The 20,691-nt window shown below is 34.6% G+C and overlaps 1 protein-coding gene across 2 annotated transcripts in view; it reads right to left on the bottom strand.

Moving 5' to 3' along the window:
- The window catches only part of ELP4 (elongator acetyltransferase complex subunit 4), a 241,508-nt gene that overhangs the window by 158,962 nt on the left and 61,855 nt on the right, over window positions 1-20,691 (bottom strand). For both annotated transcript variants that reach the window (XM_004755915.3, XM_004755916.3), the window contains exon 5: window positions 17,080-17,219. In XM_004755915.3, coding sequence (XP_004755972.1) covers window positions 17,080-17,219 — 140 coding nt within the window. The remainder of the gene's footprint in view (window positions 1-17,079; window positions 17,220-20,691) is intronic.

Here is a 20,691-nt window from a genome sequence, read left to right on the forward strand (position 1 = left end):
ACCATAATGTCTTAAGGGTTCATCTATGTTGTAGCAATGTAACAATATCTCACTCCTTTTCATGGCTGAATAATATTCCAGATATGGATATATCATATTTGTTTAACCATTCATCAGTTGATGAATATTTGGGTTGCTTCTACTTCTTGCCTATTATAAATAATGCTGCTATAAACAATTCATGTACAGAGTTTTGTGTGGACATGTGCACAACACTGAGAAATAAAAAAAAATTTCTCTTGGCCATATACCTAGGAGTGGGATTGCTGGATCAAATAATAATTCAATGATTAACCTCTGGGGGGAAATGCCAGACTGTTTTCCAAAGTAACTGTCATTTTACATTCTTGCTGGTAGTATATGAATGTTCTGATTTCTCTGCATCCTTGCTAACACTTACTATCTGAATTTTTGATTCTAGCCATCACAGAAGGTGTGAAGTGGTATCTTATTGTGTTGTTGTTTTATTTGCTTGTTTTGGCCTGGTATATATATATATTTTTTGTCTTTTACTTTATATGTTTTCTTGTCTATATATTTGGATTTATTTTTTGTAAATAGAACATAGTGAAATTTTTTAAAGACGCTATTATTTATTTATTTATTTATTTGAGAGAGAGAGAATGAGAGAGCATGAGAGAGGTCAGCTGGAGAAGCATACTCCCTGCTGAGTAGGGAGCCTGATGTGGGACTCGATCCTGGGACTCCAGGATCATGACCTGAGCTGAAGGCTTAAGTGGGTAGAAGAAGAATAAATGAAACAAGATGGGATTGGGAGGGAGACAAACCATAAGTGACTCTTAATCTCACAAAACAAACTGAGGGTTGCCGGGGGGAGGGGGTTTGGGAGAAGGGGGTGGGATTATGGACATTGGGGAGGGTATGTGATTTGGTGAGTGCTGTGAAGTGTGTAAACCTGGTGATTCACAGACCTGTACCCCTGGGGATAAAAATATATGTTTATAAAAAATAAAAAATTAAAAAAAAAAAAAGGAATAGAAATTCAAAAAAAAAAAAAAAAAAGAGGGATTGGGAGGGAGACAAACCATAAGTGACTCTTAATCTCACAAAACAAACAGGGTTGCTGGGGGGAGGGGGTTTGGGAGAAGAGGGTGGGATTATGGAAATTGGGGAGGGTATGTGCTTGGGTGAGTGCTGTGAAGTGTGTAAACCTGGTGATTCACAGACCTGTACCCCTGGGGATAAAAATATATGTTTATAAAAAATAAAAAATTAATTAAAAAAAAAACAACATCATTGTAATAAAGGCATATATTTCTAATACCTACAAAGACAAAAAAAAAAAAAAAAAGAAAGCTGATTGTCCAGATTCTAAATATTTGCTTGTGTAGTTACAGTCCCAAAGGAGAAATAGCTTTATCAATTTGCCTATTAATAAAAATGTTTATTAGAGTAAATTTCAAGCATTTAAGCAGAAATAATAATGATGATGGAAGCCAAAATTCATTAAGCCCTTACAATATTAGCCAGTGTTTGCTAAGTGGTAAATTTTTACTATCTCATTTAATAATCTTAAGAAGTAGTTTCTATTATTATTATTCCTATTGAAGCCTAAGTAATGAGGGCTCCAAGAAGCAACTTGTACAATGTCACATAGCTAGTAAGTGGAAGAGTCAGGACTCAAACCTAGATTGTCTAACCGAAGGCCCCTATCTAAACTACACTGTCTCACAGGAAGGTTTATAAAAAGAAAAAGAAAAAGAAAAAAAAAAAGCCAAATAATCCACAATTCAAACACCCAGAGACAATTACTGTTAGGCTATTGATGTATATCTTTACAGACCACTTTCTACATATACACATCATATATTACATAGATTGTTTTGTAATCTGTTTTGTTTTTATCTCCTCCCTCTGCAAGCAAGGTATTCCACTATGTAAATACAACATAATCTACCAATCTATGTTAATAATTCTTAGGTTATCTCCAGATTTTCAGTAATACACACAGATTATAACAACCTTATCGTGCACATCTTTGTTAACTTGTATCATTATTTCTTTGTCATCAATTCCTAGAAATGGGACAATGGTAACAATGATAATGTACACTCCAACTTTGATACCCTTTACTAGAATTAACAATGTACATTCCTATGGGCAACATAAGCGACATCCACAGCATCTTTAACAGCAGGTATTATAATTTTAAATATCTGATAGCTGGAAAATGGTATCTCTTTGGTTTTTCTTTGCAATTTCTTTGATCACTAAGGAGGCTTACTAGCTATTTTTTGTTTCTTTTTTTGAGAACATCCCATTGTTATCTTTTGTCCTTTTGTATTAGGATACCCAAATTATTTCCAATTTAAAAATGCTCTTGGGGCACGTGGGTGGCTCAGTTGGTTTAGGATTTACCTCTATCTCAGCTCAGGTCTTGATCTCATGGCCATGAGTTCAAGCCCTGTGCTGGGATCTGGGCTGGGCTTACTTAAAAATAAAATAAAAATGCTCTCCATTTACTAAGGATATTAACATGTCTATACATAAATTTACTAAGGATTTTAACATATATATACATATGTTTATTTTTTAAATTCTGAAACAATTTCAAACATAGAGAAAAGTTGCTAATATAGGAATTTTTTTTCCTCCAGTTCCGCTAGAGGATAAGTTGCAGACATGATGGCACATCATTTCTTAACAATTTAGGCTATCATTCCTACAAACATTCCCCCACATAACAACAGTGTAACAGTCTGACTTGGGATAGTAATATAATTTGGAAATTAGTACTACCATCTTATCCTCAGACCCCATTCAAGTTTTGCCACTTGTCCCAATATCAGTCTTTAGAGTAAAGCACTCAGTTCAGAATCACATGCTGTACTCAGTTTTCATGTCCCTCTTCAGTCTTATTCAACCTAGAAGTTCCTTAGACTTTCTTGACTTTTATGGTCTTGACACATTTGAGGATTACAGGCCAGGTATTTGATAGAATGTTCCTAATTTGGGTTTGTATGATGTTTCCTTAGGATTAGATTTAAATTAGGCATATTTGGTAGAAATACCACAGAAATGTTGCTGAATTCTTGTTCATGATTTCAGTTTCCCCATTACTATTGACATTAACTTGATTAAAGTTATGTCTGCCAGGCTTCTGCCCCATAATATTCCTTCCCCGTGTAGTCAGCAAATATTTTGTGGGAAGGTACTCTGTGCTTATGTAAATATCTTGTTTCTCGATAACTTGGTCATTTATTTATTTGTACCAGTATGTACTCATGGCTTTCTGATTTATTCAATGGGATACAATCCACTTACCATCATTTTTTATTCTGATGCTCAAATTTTCTCCTATTTGGTCAGTGGGAAATTCTCTGAGTTGGTTTCTGCATCCTTTTGAGATTCCCTGTGCTTTGGGCTTGTGCTCAGTGCGGAGTCTGCTTGTTCCTCTTCCCTGCACTCCCCCTCTCCCCACTGGTACATGTATGCTCTCTCTCCAATAAAATCTTTTTAAAAATTTTTAAAAATGATGTTTATTCATCATAAAAATTCAAATACATAAAACATACAAAGAGCAGGAAAACTCCCAAAATCCACTACCCAGAGGTGAACATTGTTAATAGTATGATGAACATCCTCTCATACATCTCTCTGCACCAGCCCTTCCTTCTTTTACCAAAGAAACCAATGTAGAATATTAAGAAGTAAGCTGTTAAAAATGGCTTTCATTCTAAAGAATATTATGAGAACTATGTACAGATATGTTTAATTTTGGCATTTCTTTCACATCCTTTTAAATACTACACATAACTATGAGGAAGAAATTTAGTTTGAGTCTTGTGAACTTCTTTGACCACCTATCATTAAGGTTTTGGAACCTAAATTAATATCTCTGAATTAGTGTTAGAAAAGAATTTAGAAACAGCTATATAAAATTTTATGTAAACAGGATTCTGTACGCTATTATTATAATTATTATATGTATCCCATTATTATAATCTGCTTTTTCACTTCCTTTTATCTTTGATGCTAAGCCCAGTATCCATCTCAAGTCTCTCACGCAGAAAAAACTGCTGTGGAGCCTACCTGCTAGAGCTGATGCTGCAGTCTTTGCAACTAGCATCAGCCACAGACCTTAATAAAAGACACTGTGCCCACCACCCTCCAAAGGATATTTCCCTTGGAAGGTAGTGGGCACTTGAACCTATATAAAGCTGAAGCTTAGACTCCTTTCCTCAGTATTTGAAAGATGTGATTGGTATCCTTTTTCCCAATGTTACTTTCAAACCACTCCTCCTCCTCCATTTTCTGGCAAAAACAAACAAATAAACAAAATTCATGTTTTCTTACGTCTGACCAATCCCAATCATTCCCCTTTTAAGGTGCTGTCTTTATCAAACTTCTGGACACTTTCCCTATCAGTTGAAGACACTGTACCTGGTCTACAGTCCTAATTCAAACGTCTTATTCTCAACCAACACTTCTGATCTTGGTAATTGCTTTGTTCATTTAGCACCACTATTGTGGCTAGGAAGTCCACCACCAGTCCACTATCCCTTCTCTCTCTCCTCATATATCAATAGCAGTTGTCTTCATTTTCTTAGCCCTAGTTTGTGATCCATCATTTACTATGTTTAATATCTTAAACTCTTGTTGCCTGTACCTCTCAAAACTTGAATCCTGCCTACACCAGGAATCTTAGCAGAGAGGCAAGAAAGTAACAATCTAACAGACTGTACCACCTTAAATATTTGATACTTCTCTAGTAGGTATATTTTTCTGCTCCATAAAACAACCATTTCAACCCTTCTCATTTAACCCAAACTCCTAAGAGGTAAGTCACTGTTTCTCAGCAGATGACGCTGCCTATTATTCACTGAGTAAAAAAACAATCTCAGTCCATATCTTCAACACTACTCAAGACCCTGCCTTCAACTTTACAAACCTATTTGTTTGCATCTACATTGTTGTCTTCTACTTTTCCCTCCAGTGGAGGAAATGTTAGACATCTTAGTGGTCAAGAGCAGCTTAGGAATTCTGCCAAATTGTTTAGCAATTTGCCTAATGTTATACAGCTAGAAATCACTATTTCCTCTTCTAATCGCCATCCATTCCCTCGCTATTGAATTTTTCTTATTCACATTAAAACAGAACAAAACAGCAAAAACTTCTTGCTTCCCAAACCTCTTCCACTTACTGTTTTTTCTCTGCCTCCTTATGAACAAATTTCTTAACAGAATTATATGACCTCTGCCTATCTCTCTGAACTCACCTTTCTTCTAGCTCATCCCATTATTCTTTTCACCAACATGGCCTTTCAGGTCCTTGAGTATACTAAGTCTTTCATTTCCTAGCACATTGGCTGCTCCCTGCAGAATATTTCTTGGCTACTGCCCTTTGTAGAATGTTTTTCTTATTTTCAAATCTCAGCTCAAATGCTTCTTCAGAGAGGCAATCCTGAATAACTCAGAGCAGATCCCCCTACTTCGATATAACTTGTGGAATGTTCTTTTTGCTTGTATTAGTTATCATAACTCTTAATGACATATATATTTATTTATTTGGCTTTAAAAATTGTGTGCTTTCTCACTAGACTAAAAACACTACACGTGGTCAAAATTATCAGCTGCTTTGTTTACTACGATAAATCTAGAGTTGAGTATTATGCTAGGCTCATTAAAGGTGCTCAGGGTCACAGAAAGTGTACCCATCAGAAAATGTGTTCCAATAAAAACTGCAGGATATGTTTTTTACAGCAGTAAAGGACACCATCCTAATTCTGTTTTCTGAAACCTGGAAAGCATTCTTGATACTCCCTTCACTCTTTCCCCAACTCTGATGACAGCAAAGAAATCAGATTAGGCGAGGGTTCTGAGCCTTATAGGATCTCTGTTAGAATGTAGGTTTATTATTCTGGATGTTGCTATAGAACAGTTTTTCTTTTTTTTAAAGATTTTTTTTTTTTTTAAGTAAAATCTGCATCCAACGTGGGATGCAAACCCACAACCCCAAGATCAAGAGTCATGTGCTCTATTGACTGAGTAGCTTAGGTGCCTGACCTAGAGCCAGGTGCCCCTAGAATGTGGGTTGATTTTTCTGAATGAGATTGCAAGTATTGGAGGGTTTGAGCCAGAGGAGTGATAAGAGCTGACTTTTGTTGTAAAACTGTACTGATGAAGTAAACCAAGTCACATATAGTTTCTTACATTTAAGTTAATGAAATTAAAATAAAATAACTCTTCTTTAAATGGTTGGTAGAATTCACCTGTGAAGCTACCTGGTCCTGGACTTTTGTTTGTTGGGAGTTCATTTCTGACCACATCTCTTTGCTGGTTATGGGTCCGTTCAAGTTTTCTATTTCTTCCTGTTTCAGTTATGATAATTTATATGTGCCTAGGAATTTACCCATTTCCTCCAGTTTGTCTGATTTGTTGGCATATATTTTTTGTTATTATTCTCCTATAACTGTTTGTATTTATATGGTACTGCTTGTTATTTCTCCTCTATCATTTGTGATTTTATTTATTTGGGTCCATTCTCTTTTCTTTTTGACAAGTCTGGCTAGGGGGCTTACCAGTTTTTTAATTTTTTCAAAGAACCAACTCCTGGTTTCATTGAACTGTTTTATTGCTTTGTTTGTTTTTTGGTTTCTATATCATTCATTTCTGCTCTGATCTCTTTTTTTTAAAGATTTTATTTATTTATTTGACAGAGGGAGAGAGAGAACACAAGCACAAACAGGGGGGAGTAGCAGGCAGAGGGAGATGGAGAAATAGGCTACCCGCTGAGCAGAGAACCTGATGTGGGGCTTGGTCCCAGGAGCCTGAAATCATGATCTGAGTTGAATGCTGATGCTTAACTGACTGAGCCACTCAGGTGCCTTTATTTCTGCTCTGATCTTTATTATTTCCTTCCTTTTGCTGGTTTTAGGGTTCCTTTGTTGTTGCTGTTGTTGTTTTTCAGCTCCTTTACATGTAAGATTAGGTTGTTTATTTGAAAATTTTCTTGCTTCTTGAGGTAGACCTGTGTTTTTATATACTTCCCTCTTAGGACTGCTTTTGCTGCATCCCAAAGGTTTTAGACTGTTGTGTTTCCATTTTCATTTGTTTTTATATATTTTTAAAAATTCTTCCTTGATTTCCTGGTTGACCCATTCACTGTTTAGTATTATGCTGTTTAACCTCCATGTATTTGTGGTCTTTCCAATTTTTTGATTTGGTTGACTTCTAGTTTCATAGCACTGTGGTCAGAAAAGATGCATGGTATGACTTCAGACTTTTTATATTTGCTGAAGCCTGATTTGTGACTGAATATGTGATCTGTTCTGGAGAATGTCCCATGTGCACTTGAAAAGAATGTGTATTCTGCTGCTTTAGGGTGCAACATTCTAAATATAGGGTGGAGCACTCTAAATATATATAAATATATCTGTTATATCCATCTGGTCCAGTGTGTCATTCAAAGCCATTGTTTCCCTGTTTGTTTTCTGTTTAGATGATGTGTCCATTGATGTAAGTGGGTGTTAAATTCCCCTACTATTACTGTATTATTATCAACTAGCTCCTTTATGTTTGTTATTGTTTATATATTTGGGTGCTCCCATGTTGGGTACACAAATACAACTGTTATATCTTCTTGTTGGATTGTCCCCTTTATGATTATATAACACCCTTCTTTGTCTCTTTTTAAGTCCTTGTTTAAAAGTCTAGTCTGTCTGATGTAAGTATTGCTACTAAGGCTTTCTTTTGACATCAATCTGCATGATAAATGAATCTTCACCACTTCACTTTCAATCTGCAGGTCCAAAATAAGTCTCCTGTAGGCAGCATATAGATGGGTCTTGTTTTTTCATCCATCATGACACTCTCTATCTTTTGATGGGAGTCATTAGTTTTATTTCTTATTTTGTTGTTGTTTCTAAAGATTTTCTCTGATATCTATTTTTTTCAAACTATTCCAAAAAAAGAAAAGGGAAAAAAACTTACAAATTCATTCTAAGAGGCCAGCATTACTCTGATACCAAAACCAGATAAAGGGGTGCCTGGTGACCAGGGGTAGGGGGTAGGGAGAGGTTGGTGGGGTTGTGGACATTGGTGAGGGTATGTGATATGGTGAGTCCTGTGAAGTGTATAAACCTGGCGATTCACAGAACTGTACCCCTGGGGCTAATAATACATTATATGTTTATAAAAAAAAGGCGGTCGGGGGGGTGCCTGGGTGGCTCAGTTGGTTGAGCAACTGCCTGGAGCTCAGGTCATGATCCTGGAGTCCTGGGATCGAGTCCCACATCGGGCTCCCTGATCAGCAGGGGGTCTGCTTCTTCCTCTGCCCCTCCCCCTGCTCATGCTCTCATTCTCTCTCTCTCTCAAATGAATAAATAAAATCTTAAAAAAGAAAAAGATAAAGACTCCACTAAAAAGAGAACTACAGGTCAATATCCCTGATGAACAAGGTCACAAAAATTCTCAATAAAATACTAGCAAACAGAATTCAGCAATATATTTAAAACACCATTCAGCATGATTATATGGGATTAATTCTTGGATTGCAAGGTTGGTTCAATATTCACAAATTAATCGAAGTGATACACCGGGTTAATAAAAGAAAAGAACCATATAATCATTTCAATAGATGCAGATAAAGCATTTGACAAAATACAGCATCCATCCATGATAAAAACCCTCAGCAAAGTAGGCTTAGAGGGAACATACCTCAAAATAATAAAGGCCATAGATGAAAACCCGCAGCTAGTATCATCCTCAATGGGTAAAAAGCTCTACAATCAGGAACAAGACAGGGATGTCCACTCTCACCATTGTTATTTAACATGGCACTGGAAGTCCTAGCCACAGTAATCAGACCACACACACACACACACACACACACCAAAAAAGTCTGAAAAATGCAAAAAATAAAAAGGCATCCAAGTCAGCAAGGAAGAAGTCAAACTGTCACTATTTGCAGAACATGCTACTATATTCAAAACCCCAAAATACTGCACAAAAAAACCCTGCTAGAACTGATACATGAATTCAGTAAACTCACAGGATACAAAATCAATGTACAAAAATCTGTTGCATTTCTATACACCAATAATGAAGCAGCAGAAAGAAAAATTAAGGAATCAACCCCATTTACAGTTGCACTAAAAACAATAAAATAACTAGGAATAAACCTAACCAAAGAGATAAAAGACCTGTATTCTGAAAACTATAAAACATTGATGAAAGAAATTGAAGATGACACAAAGAAATGGAAAGAGATTCCATTCTGATGTGTTGGAAGAACTAATATTGTTAAAATTTCTCTATTACCCAAAGCCATCTACAAATGCAATGCACTTACTATCAAAATACCAACAGCATTTTTCACAGAGCTAGAATAAATAATCTTAAAATTTGTACGGAACCACAAAATACCCAGAATAGCCAAAGGGACCTTGAAAAAGAAAAGCAAAACTGGAGGTGTCACAATTCCAGACTCAAGTTATATTACAAGGCTATAGTGATCGAAACAGTAGAGTACTGGCATAAAAAGAGATGCACAGGTCAATGGAACTGAATGGAAACCCAAAAATAAACCCATAGTTACATGGTTAATTAATTTTTGACAAAGCAAGAAAGAATACACAATGGGGAAAAGACCATCTCTTCAACAAATCATGTTGGGGAAATTAGATAGCAACATGCAGAACAATGAAACTTGACTACTTTATTACACAAACAAAAAAAATGAAAATGATGAAAGGCCTAAATGTGAGACATGAAACCATAAATGCCTGGAGGGGAACACAGGCAGTAACTTCTTTGATGTTGGCCATAGCAACTTCTCACTAAATATGTCTTCTGAGGTAAGGGAAACAAAAGCAAAAATAAACTATTGGGACTTCATCAAAATAAAAAGCTTCTGCACAGTGAAGGAAACAATCAAGAAAACTAAAAGGCAACCTACAGAATGGGAGAAGATATTTGCAAATGACATATCTGATAAAGGGTTAGTATTTAAAATCTATAAAGAACTTCTAAAACTCAACAGCCAAAGACCAAATAGTCCAATTAAGACATGGGCAGAAGACATGAACATACACCTCTAAAGAAGACATAGAGATGGCCAACAGACACATGAAGATGCTCAACATAACTCATAATTAGAGAAATACAAATCAAAACTATAATGAGATATCACCTTACACCTGTCAGAATGGCTAAAATCAACAACAGAAGAAACAGCAGGTGTTGGTGAGGATGTGGAGAAAGGAGAACCCTCTAACACTGTTGGTGGGAATGCCACTCCGGAACACAGTATGGAGGTTCTTCAATAACCACATTGAGACACCACCTTACACCAGTTAGAATGGCCAAAATTAACAAGATAGTAAACAACAAGTGTTGGAGAGGATGTGGAGAAAGGGGAACCCTCTTACACTGTTGGTGGGAAGGCAAGCTGATGCAGCCACTTTGGAAAACAGTGTGGAGATTACTTAAGAAATTAAAAATAGAGGGGCACCTGGGTGGCTCAGTGGGTTAAAGCATCTGCCTTAGGCTTAGGTCATGATCTCAGGGTCCTGGGATCGAGTCCCGCATCGGGCTCTCTGCTCCTCGGACAGCCTGCTTCCTCCTCTCTCTCTGCCTGACTCTCTGCCTACTTGTAGTCTCTGTCTGTCAAATAAATAAATAAAATCTTAAAAAAAAAATTAAAAATAGAGCTACCCTATGACCCTGCAATTGCACTACTGGGTATTTACCCCAAAGATACTGATGTAGTGAAAAGAAGGGCCACCTGTACCCCAATGTTCATAGCAGCAATGGCCACAGTTGTCAAACTGTAGAAAGAACCAAGATGCCCTTCCCTGGACGAATGGATAGAGAAGATATGGTCCATATATACAATGGAGTATTATGCCTCCATCAGAAAAAATGAATACCCAACTTTTATATCAATATGGATGCGACTAGAAGAGATTATGTTGAGTGAAATAAGTCAAGCAGAGAGAGTCAAGTATCATATGGTTTCACTTACTTGTGGAGCATAAGGAATAACACAGAGGACATTGGGAGAAGGAGAGAAGGGAGTTGGGGGAAATCAGAGGGGGAGACAAACCATGAGAGACTGTGGACTCTGAGAAACAAACTGAGGGTTTTGGAGGGTAGGGAAGAGAGGGGTTGGGTGAGCCTGGTGGTGGGTATTACGGAGGGCATGGATTGCCTGGAGCACTGGGTGTGGTGCAAAAACAATAAATTTTGGAACACTGAAAAGAGATAAAATAAAATGAAAAAATATTAAAATGTCCAAAAAAAGAGCTAAAAATAGGACTACCCTATGATCCAGCAATTGTACTACTAGGTATATACCCAAAGAATATATAAATACTAATCAAAGGGATACATGCACCCTGATTTTTTAAAAGCATTATCTACAATAGCCAAATTATGGAAACAGCCCAAGTTTCTAGTTTCTATCAGCTGAAAAATGGATAAAGAAGATATGGTGTGTGTGTGTGTGTGTGTGTGTGTGTGTGTTATATTAACTACGGAGAACAAATAATGGTTACCAGAAGGGAGGTGGGTGGGGGGATGGGTTAAAATGTCATAGGGATGAAGGAGTATACTTGCTGTGATGAGCACTGGGTGTTGTACGGAAGTGTTCAATACTGTATTGTATGCCTGAAACTAATATTACACTGTATGTTAACTGAAATTTAAATAAAACATTAAAAAAAATAAAAATTTCAGGAGTTGCTGATAGGTTGGATGTAGGGAGTGAAAGAGAGGAGTCAAAGGCCTAAGATTACCTAATTGAAGGAAGAATAAAATTTGGAAGGATTAATTATAATGTTGAATTAATAACAGAGAGTAAACCTAGGGGACAATAACTGGGACTAGGAATGCAGAATTTAGGCAGGAAGTAATGAAACAAATGCATACCAATGAAGATAGGATGCCAGGATGAGCAACTAATTTTTGCATAACCAAAGGCCCCCTTGGAGGACAGAAAAAGAAGAAAGGCAAACACATAAGCAAGTAATTTCTTTTTCATTGGTTAAAATGAGGTTTAGGATTAATAGTTTTCTCTCAAAATTTTTAGATTTTTTAAAAAGATTTTTTAAAAATTTATTTATTTGAAAGAGAGAGAATCAGAGAGAGAGAGAGAGAGAGACCATGAGAAGGGGAGGGTCAGAAAGAGAAGCAGACTCCCTGTTGAGCAGAGAGCAATGCAGACTCGATCCTGGGACTCGAGGATCATGACCTGAGGCCAAGGCAGTCGCTCAATCAACTGAGCCACCCAGGAATCCTAGATATATTTTTACTTTAATCATATCACTAGCATGCCAATTAGCAAACTCCTTTCCAATATATACACCTTGCTTTGCACTCAACTCCAAGATTTGTTATTCATTCATTTGTTATTCATTTTGAATCCTCTTAATAATTCATAATAATAAGGATTTAGCATACCCCTGTTCTGAACCTTTAGTCTTACCTAGAAGTTCTCTTGCAAAATTCCTTTGATCATGAGTTTCTAATTGTACCTTCTAAATATACAATGGCTCTCTGTTTCTCAGTGTGAAAGATCTATATTTTCGAAATTAAAAAAATATATACATATATTTAATACATCTCTACTAATTCCTTTTAATAGCCTGGTACCATATAATCCTGTGTTTTAACCTTTTACTTTGAAATAATTTTAGACTTACAAAAAGGTTCAAAAATAGTACAGAGCACTCCATATACCCTTCACCCAGCTTCCCCTAATGTTAACATCTTGCACATAATCATTGCACAATTATCAAAATCAGAATATAGTACTGTTTCGAGTTTAAGATAATGTGTCCTAGTTGGTGGTGCCATTGCTATACTTGTCTTTCTCATCTCATTAGATCTCTACTTCTCCACTCCAGAAAAGGTAAAACTAAATTCTCAAAGGGATCCACTCATAACAGGTAGCCCAGGCAATAGATTCATTCTTTAGCCCTGTGCTTTTTTAGATGGATTCTTCTTTCTTAATAGCACTGGGCCCTGTGATGCCAAATGTCAATGTTTTAGCCTGGTAAGATAAAATATACTCTTACATGGCTATGTTTCAGTTATTAGTTTTTGCTCACTATATCTTTGAGCTACAAACAAGGCTACAGTTAATATGAGTTATTACTATACTTTGTGCATTGAATCATTAGTTGATCAACTGTCAACACCTGTGTCCTAGATTCATGAATAAAGAGATGAAGATAGCATAAACCCCTTTCCTCAAGGATTTCCACTGCTTGAGAGGGAAGATAAAAATGGAAACAGGACAAATAATTATAGCGCAATATGCTAAATGATCTGACAGAGTATGAACAAAAGTAAGTAGGAATGTATGGAGGATCGTAACTATAATTTGTCTAGGAAAATATTACAGAAGGCTCATACAGATGTTCCATTTAAGTGGTAAACAGACTTGGCAAAATAAGGAAAAGTAATGACTTCTAAAATCTTAAGTAAAATTCTTATCTTCTTTCTTTTGATTTTCTCCTAGAAAGTCTTCTAAAAAGGTAACTAGTTCTTTCAGAATTCGGTTCATTCAATGTAATTAATACAAAACTTTTAGTTAATATAAGAAACTACTAACCATTTTTAGGATCTCTATGTAAAAATAAAATCTCGAATTTCAAAGAAACATCTCAAAACAAAATCATTCTATTCACTCCCATCTGTATATAAACTCAACATTGAAGATCTGTTGTATTAAAAAAAGTAACCTTTTATAATATAGTGGGTTTATCAACTGGATTGGGCTCCTATAACAAAATGGCCACAGACTGAGTGGCTTAAACAACAAGGATTAATTTTATTCAATTTCAGGAGACTAGAAATCTAAGATCAAGGTGCTAGGAGGTTCGGTATCTGGTGAGAACTCTCCTGTTGGGTTACAGATGGCCACTTTGTTGCTGTGTGGCTCACATGGCCTTTCATGTACCTGTGCTCAAGGAAAGAGAAGGAGCTGGATATTTCTCCCTCTTTTTAAGAACACCACCAATCCTATCAGACCACAGTCCTAATGTCATGACCTCATCCAACTCTAATTCTCTCCCAAAGGCCTCATTTCCAAACACCATCACATTGGGCTTCAACATATAAATTTGGGCAGGGGGAAGCATTGGGCAGACCATAAATAATTCAGTTTAAACAGCAGGTTAAGCAGTGTGTTAGTAGATTTGTTAATAAATAAGAAAGCTGAGATACTATCAGTACCCTGAAGATCAGCATTATTTTCCTAAGGACAACAGAACTGTCCTTGCATACCTGTTAGCAAAGCTTAATTCAAAACAACACCAAAGTAAAAAAATCTTGGATTGCAGAATTATTCTCAAAATCATTTTTCCTATCACTGTTCTGTAATTCAGATTATCTGATTTATGACAATGAAATATTGAAACAAAACTATCTTGTAATATTAGAGTGATACTTCTCAGGTTTTTATAGCCAGACTTTAATTTGAAAGTTTAAATTGTATATATGAACATTCCTATAAGCATACCTGCTAACAATTTTAAATTAGTTAATGCAAATTTTAAATGACCTCCAGTTTTTCTCACCATAAAAGAAACTATGTTTCAACAGGGCCTTTGGAATATATGAAATTATATACTATATGATAGTGAGACACAGCTATATCCTCTAGTCTTAATTACAGGAAAAGTATAGACAACTGTAAAGTTTAGCTTTATTGTTTTATAAATGAACCAGTAAAGTTCATTTTAGTGAAATGAGCACATGCTTTTCATAAATTAAATCTCACATGGTAAGTACTCATTTTCAAAATTAATTTAATTACATGTTTAAAGTTTAATTACATTTAATTAAGCATTTAAGTTTTATATGAAATAAATGAATTATCAGTTAACTGCTATGAAATGAAATATTGCCTTGATAATTAAAATCTATAAATTTTCCTATTCTGTGCAAAACTGCTAGTTCTCAAAGCACACTCTGAAAAAAAAAACATATTTTAAAAACTATAGGACTATATTCTCATGGCTGATCTAGGTGTAGTTTTTCCTGGCCCCTGGCTTCATGTGCTACACATTTACTACAGCAGCAAATGGAGGCAGCCTGGCCCAGAATATAAGTAGAGGTTTTGAAGACTTGGGTTTAGGTCAGAGACTGTCACTAACAGCCTGAGAAAGTGGGAAAGGTATTTAGTATCAGTCTCTGACATCAAGCTCCTAAAAAACGGAGATAATATTACTTCCTTTGGAGGGTTGTGGAAGGATTAGATAAGATATCCCATGGTCAAATGCCTGGAACAGTGCCTGACATGGAACAAGCTATTCAACAAATGTTCATTCCCTCTTTCTTTTAGTTAATGACTGTATGAACAAAAACCTTGTTCTTTGGGGCTTAAGATTTTTTTCTTAAAACATTTTATTAATTACAAAAGTAACACCACATTTTTTTGTTTACTCATTACACTTAATGAACATTTTACATTCTTTTACTTCCTTAAGTACTCCAGGAATGGAGACCATGTAGCATTATAGTTAACACAGAATTTTGAGTTAGAAAGAACTGACTTTGAATTTGGGTTCCACCATTTACTGCTTGAGAAATCAAGAAGTTGTTTTCAAAGCCATAAAGTATATGTATGTTTGGTTTAGGGAATGGCAAAAATTAATAGTATTGATATATTGATTAAGTATAATCAATATAATCATTCAAACTTAACAAAATATTAGTGATGTAAGTAGGACAAAAGGTATCCCTCTACCCTAATTTTTCACAGGATATTCATTTTCACTGAATTTAAGGGAATTTCCTAAGGTTAACGGTAGGATTGACAGTCAGAACTCAGATTTCTTTTTTTATTTCTTTATTAGTGCTCTTTCCTTCATAAGATAGGACGGTAAAGGCAAAGGACAGCAATGTCTCTTGAAGCAGTAAAGCAAAAAGAGAGGGATCTGATTTGGGTTAATCCTGGTTCTGTCACTTAATAGTTGAGCCTCAAATAAATAACTTCTGTGAATTTCAGTATCTTCTGGATAATGGGAATATACACTTTGTTAAGGTTCATACAAGGACTGTGCTAGGTAACCAATGTAATAGGTAGTAGAGTGACCGACACACGCAGCAGTCATTCATTAATGGTTGGTGGTAACACTAAGACAACATCAAAGCACCACTTTCGGTAAGTCTCAAGCCACAGAATGGAGAAACCATAATGAAGTGAATATTTTTTATTTTCTGAAAGAGATTTAGTAACAATAAATAGGATAGTCTTCACTAAATTCTCAAGTAATATTCCTGGAAAGAGACTCTATGGATTTGTAAGTCATTTCAGTTCCCAATTTCTTGTCTCTTAAATCTCCACGGAATAACTCATCTCATTTTGAAAATAATGGTTTTACAAAATGAAAGAAAAGAGAGGCTACAACCTACTCCATGGATTACTTTCCTTAACTCAACGGCAGCCAGAATTGAAATTATATATTCTTAACACTATAAATTATTCAATGTCAAGTACTGTAATTTTCAGAGTTTTGCCTTAATAAAATTAGTTGCACTATAAACATGTTGTGTTCGTTTACTATTTAAAACACTTCATTGTTAAACTCAAAAGACCCCTGAATTCTTTGAAGGTAACCTAAAAAAATACAGATTGCTATATTTACAGAATAATTTTACTAGAAGTAGAAAGCTTTAAGAAATAAAATATTGGAAAACTAACACTTTCTGTTTACTTTTTGATAGAACACTTACTGAAAAACAGCAGTACATCATACCATTTTCACTGCTATATTATCAATCAGTAGTATTTGGATATCTATCTGCATTTAGGGCTAAAAGACCTTGATATAAAAACTATTCCACATTTTTTTGAATATAAGAACAGCAGGTATTATTACTTTTCAAACTGTAAATTAAGAATAACAGCAATTCCAATAGATACAGGACCAGAAAAAGAAAACCACATATAAAGAAATAGTATGAAACATATGCATGATTACAGTTACATGTTACATAGAAAACATTTATTATTAGGGTATGTACCTTTGGTTATGCATTATTTTAAAGAGTGTGGTAAAAATGAATTCTGTTAACCTGTGAAATTAGAATGGAGTCATTAACTTACCATGGTTCTATAGTAAGAGTTGAAGATAATTTTTCTGGAAAGAAAAATCCATGCCATTTTGATTCCTCAATTAGTTCTTGTGGCATCCTTTTTGATGCATCATAATAGTGACCAAATCTTGAAGAAGAGACTGGTCCAGACTGTTAAGAAAATCCATATTGATTGTTAAAAAAATTAATTTTTTTAAAACTACAATGTTTTTGAACTGCATTCAGCAAAATATGATATATCTGAGCATTTTAATGCTGATAGGAAGAGCTGATATACACAGACTTATTAAATTTCAAAGAAGCATACAACTTTTATTATTTTAAACGATGACTTAGAAATCAACCTTTTCCTCTCATGTTTCTCTTATCAAATTTGATAAGAATTCAAATACCTCTTTGTTTTTCTTACTGTAAATCTTCCCAAGTTAAAAAAAAATTAATATACATATATTGTTTTTTAAAGGTTACAGGTTTCAATGACAAATTAAATATGGAATTACTAAGAACTAATAAAAACTTAAGCCAATGAAATCATTGGTGAGGGGCCCAAAAGAAACTAGCTATTTAAATATATTAAACTGAGCATCATTTAAAAATTAAATTCTCACGAGACAGTGTATATATATATTCAAAATTTCTTACAAATTTAAAATTAAACTTATAGTATAAAATATGTTGGGGGTACTCCCATTGGGACCAAGGCATGTGCTAAAGAGGGAGAATGCATACAAATAATATTAGATAAACCAGAAACCTGACATAATCATTAGTTCATAGATACTTCCTCTTTTGTGCCATTACCTATTTCTCCAACAAATCACCTTTCTCATAAGAAACTCTAGTAGCTATTGATGTTGAATTTATTTACACAGGATAGTAAAGGCCTAGTCACAGAACATTCTCATTATATTGCTTTGAATGGACTCTGCGCTGATTCAATACATTAGAAATATATATACCTCTGTCCAAAGTTCAACTACTAACAGATTGACAATAATTTCTAATAGCTTCTAATCTAAATTTACATAATTTTCACTGTCCTGAATACTACAGACAAATTTCAGAACATTCAACAAAACAGATAATCTGCAGATAATTTGCAGAAACTGAAGAACTCTATGGAGTGAGTTCTTAATTTATTTAACTAAGTAACTGCCAACTTTGTAATTTAGATAAAGACATTTCCTTGACACTAGATCTTTGAATTTTAAGATTTAAAGGATTAATATTCTTAAATTGGATGCCTACCAACATCAAATTATACAGTAACAAAGAATAAAAAATATTAAGTCTAATAGAAACATAACTCTCAGATTTAGTCTGTGGGTTTGGCATTTATTTTCTAGGTAAAATGACTGCTCACCCCTCCATAAAATACTGTTTGCTGTCATTAATGAAAGAGACCAATGAGCTCAACCTAATATTTTCAATACAATATATATACAAGTATGGCTCCTAAAACATGATTTATCTATTTATCATGGCAGTATTAACAAATTATGAAACATTAAAGTACGTTTCTAAAAAATAGGGTAAAGTTTTTAAATGTAAAGTTATTAGTATAAAGCAATTTAAACAAGGTCTGTTCTTTGGCCTATAATCTATTCCTTATCCGGATTATAGTTCAGAATGTTTTTACTGCAATCTCTGCTAGAGCTCATCTTTTTATTGTGTAAGTCCAAGCCCCCTTAATGTTTTAGAAAGGCCTTGACTAACTGAACTTTGATCTGATGTCTTCATTGAGAAAAACACCAGGTTGCCCATTTCAGATGCAAATCCTCCTAAGGCCCAATAGAATTTAGTAAAGACAAGCAAAAAAGAAGAAACAAGAAGTTTCCAGGATCCTCTTTGAGAATCCTGGGGCACACTGGTGTCCTTAATCCACGCTGCTCCATGGATTAAGGTAGGTGATAACCTTTCCTGATTCAAAAGAATAAGCAGAGTGCCTACAAACTGGGTGGAGACTAGGATTTGGTAATAATAAAACACCATGCAATAAAAGCTTGGTCTATGTCAGAAGCCTCTGAAAAGGCCTCAATGTACCACATTCCCAGGCCTAGTAGGGAAGCTTGCAAAAGCCTACCTGAATCAAATAAGCATGAATAATCTATTTTAGCAGACTGGCCATGGGGAGAGAGAAAGAAAGAGACTTTTCACTTCTTTTAAGTTTGAGTTAATAAATTTATTAGTGCACTGAAGGTTCTTGAAGTCTTGGGCACTCAGAGAAATATGCTAAATTGCCAAGAAGCAAAGTATGCTTTTTAAGTTGCCGTCTCTATTACTGTTTCTAATTATAATATTAATGTGATAGAAATCTCAGATTTGGGATGAATCAAGGCAGAAAATTGATTTCATGCTGTGACAGTTTACATATAAAACACAAATAATTCATTAAAATATAAGAATAAAATTTGGAAGATTTTTTTGTTACAATTAAGTTATTATTATTTTTTTAGAAATTAGGATTAAATATGGCAACTAAAATATTCACAAGGTAGACATTACAAATTTTATTAATGATGAAAAGCTTTAATTCTTCAATAAAAATGAAACTGGAAAAATAAATATACCCTTATAGGAAAAAAATTTTGTACCCAAACACAAAGCATTAAAATATAATCAGATTTTTAAAAATAATGTGAAATCTTTTGAGGCTTAGATTTATAAAACAAAGACTTCAAATATTCCCTCTGAAAAACGATAAATAATGCTTTAAGTCTGATAATACTCTAAGAAAAAATATTAACTCCACAAAAAAGATGCATTAAATAAATCAACATGTCATCAATTACTCAGTTTAATAAGAACATGTTGCTTTAGTTTTATATTATGAAAACTTCTGTTTCACAGTTACAGACTAACTTTTACTTTTGTCAACTGTGGAACAGAGAATAATGGAATGGTTCAGTAAAAATATATTAAGATATGGAAAAATTAACTCTGATGGGGGACCAGAAGGAACACAGAAAAATGAAATAGTACCATCCCTCACCTCTAGTATGTTAGAAAGAAAAAAACATTCAGACAAAAGCTGCACACCAAATAAACAATCTAAATAAGACATTTTCTTATTACTGTTATCATTTCTTGTTTCTCAATATGGCATAACAGAAAGCAAGAACCCAAATGGTTAACTAACCACTTTGAGCCTCCGTTCAACCACCAATAACAACTATTTTGTTAGGCTGTTGTGAGAACTTAATGCAACACTGGCAATGAATATTTTGTAATTGTAAAGCACTACCTAAATGATATTAATTATTGTATCATGATTCACTAGAGAATCAGAAGATCTATCACTATCCTTTGTAAATACATTACCTCATTTGAAAAATGGTATTTGTTGTCAACCTGCAATATGCACACATCAATCAGAAGGATTATTATGGCTGAACCACTAAGAAAGCCAAAGTGTAATGAGGATTTAATATAATAAAGATTTAATACATACCCTAAGTGCTGGAACCATTGAAGGCTTTGGTAATAGAACTATATAATATTGAAGAAATTAGGTCTCAGCATATGTTGTAAGCTACCAATTCGTGGGGTGAAAGGGAATAGGATTTGATGATTGGATGGGGGAAAAAAGCAGACCTACCTAAGAGAGAGAATCAAAATCACA

The sequence above is a fragment of the Mustela putorius genome, unplaced genomic scaffold (genome assembly GCF_011764305.1).
Source record: "Mustela putorius furo isolate JIRA1106 unplaced genomic scaffold, ASM1176430v1.1 tig00003859_pilon_pilon_pilon, whole genome shotgun sequence".
NCBI lineage: Eukaryota > Metazoa > Chordata > Mammalia > Carnivora > Mustelidae > Mustela > Mustela putorius.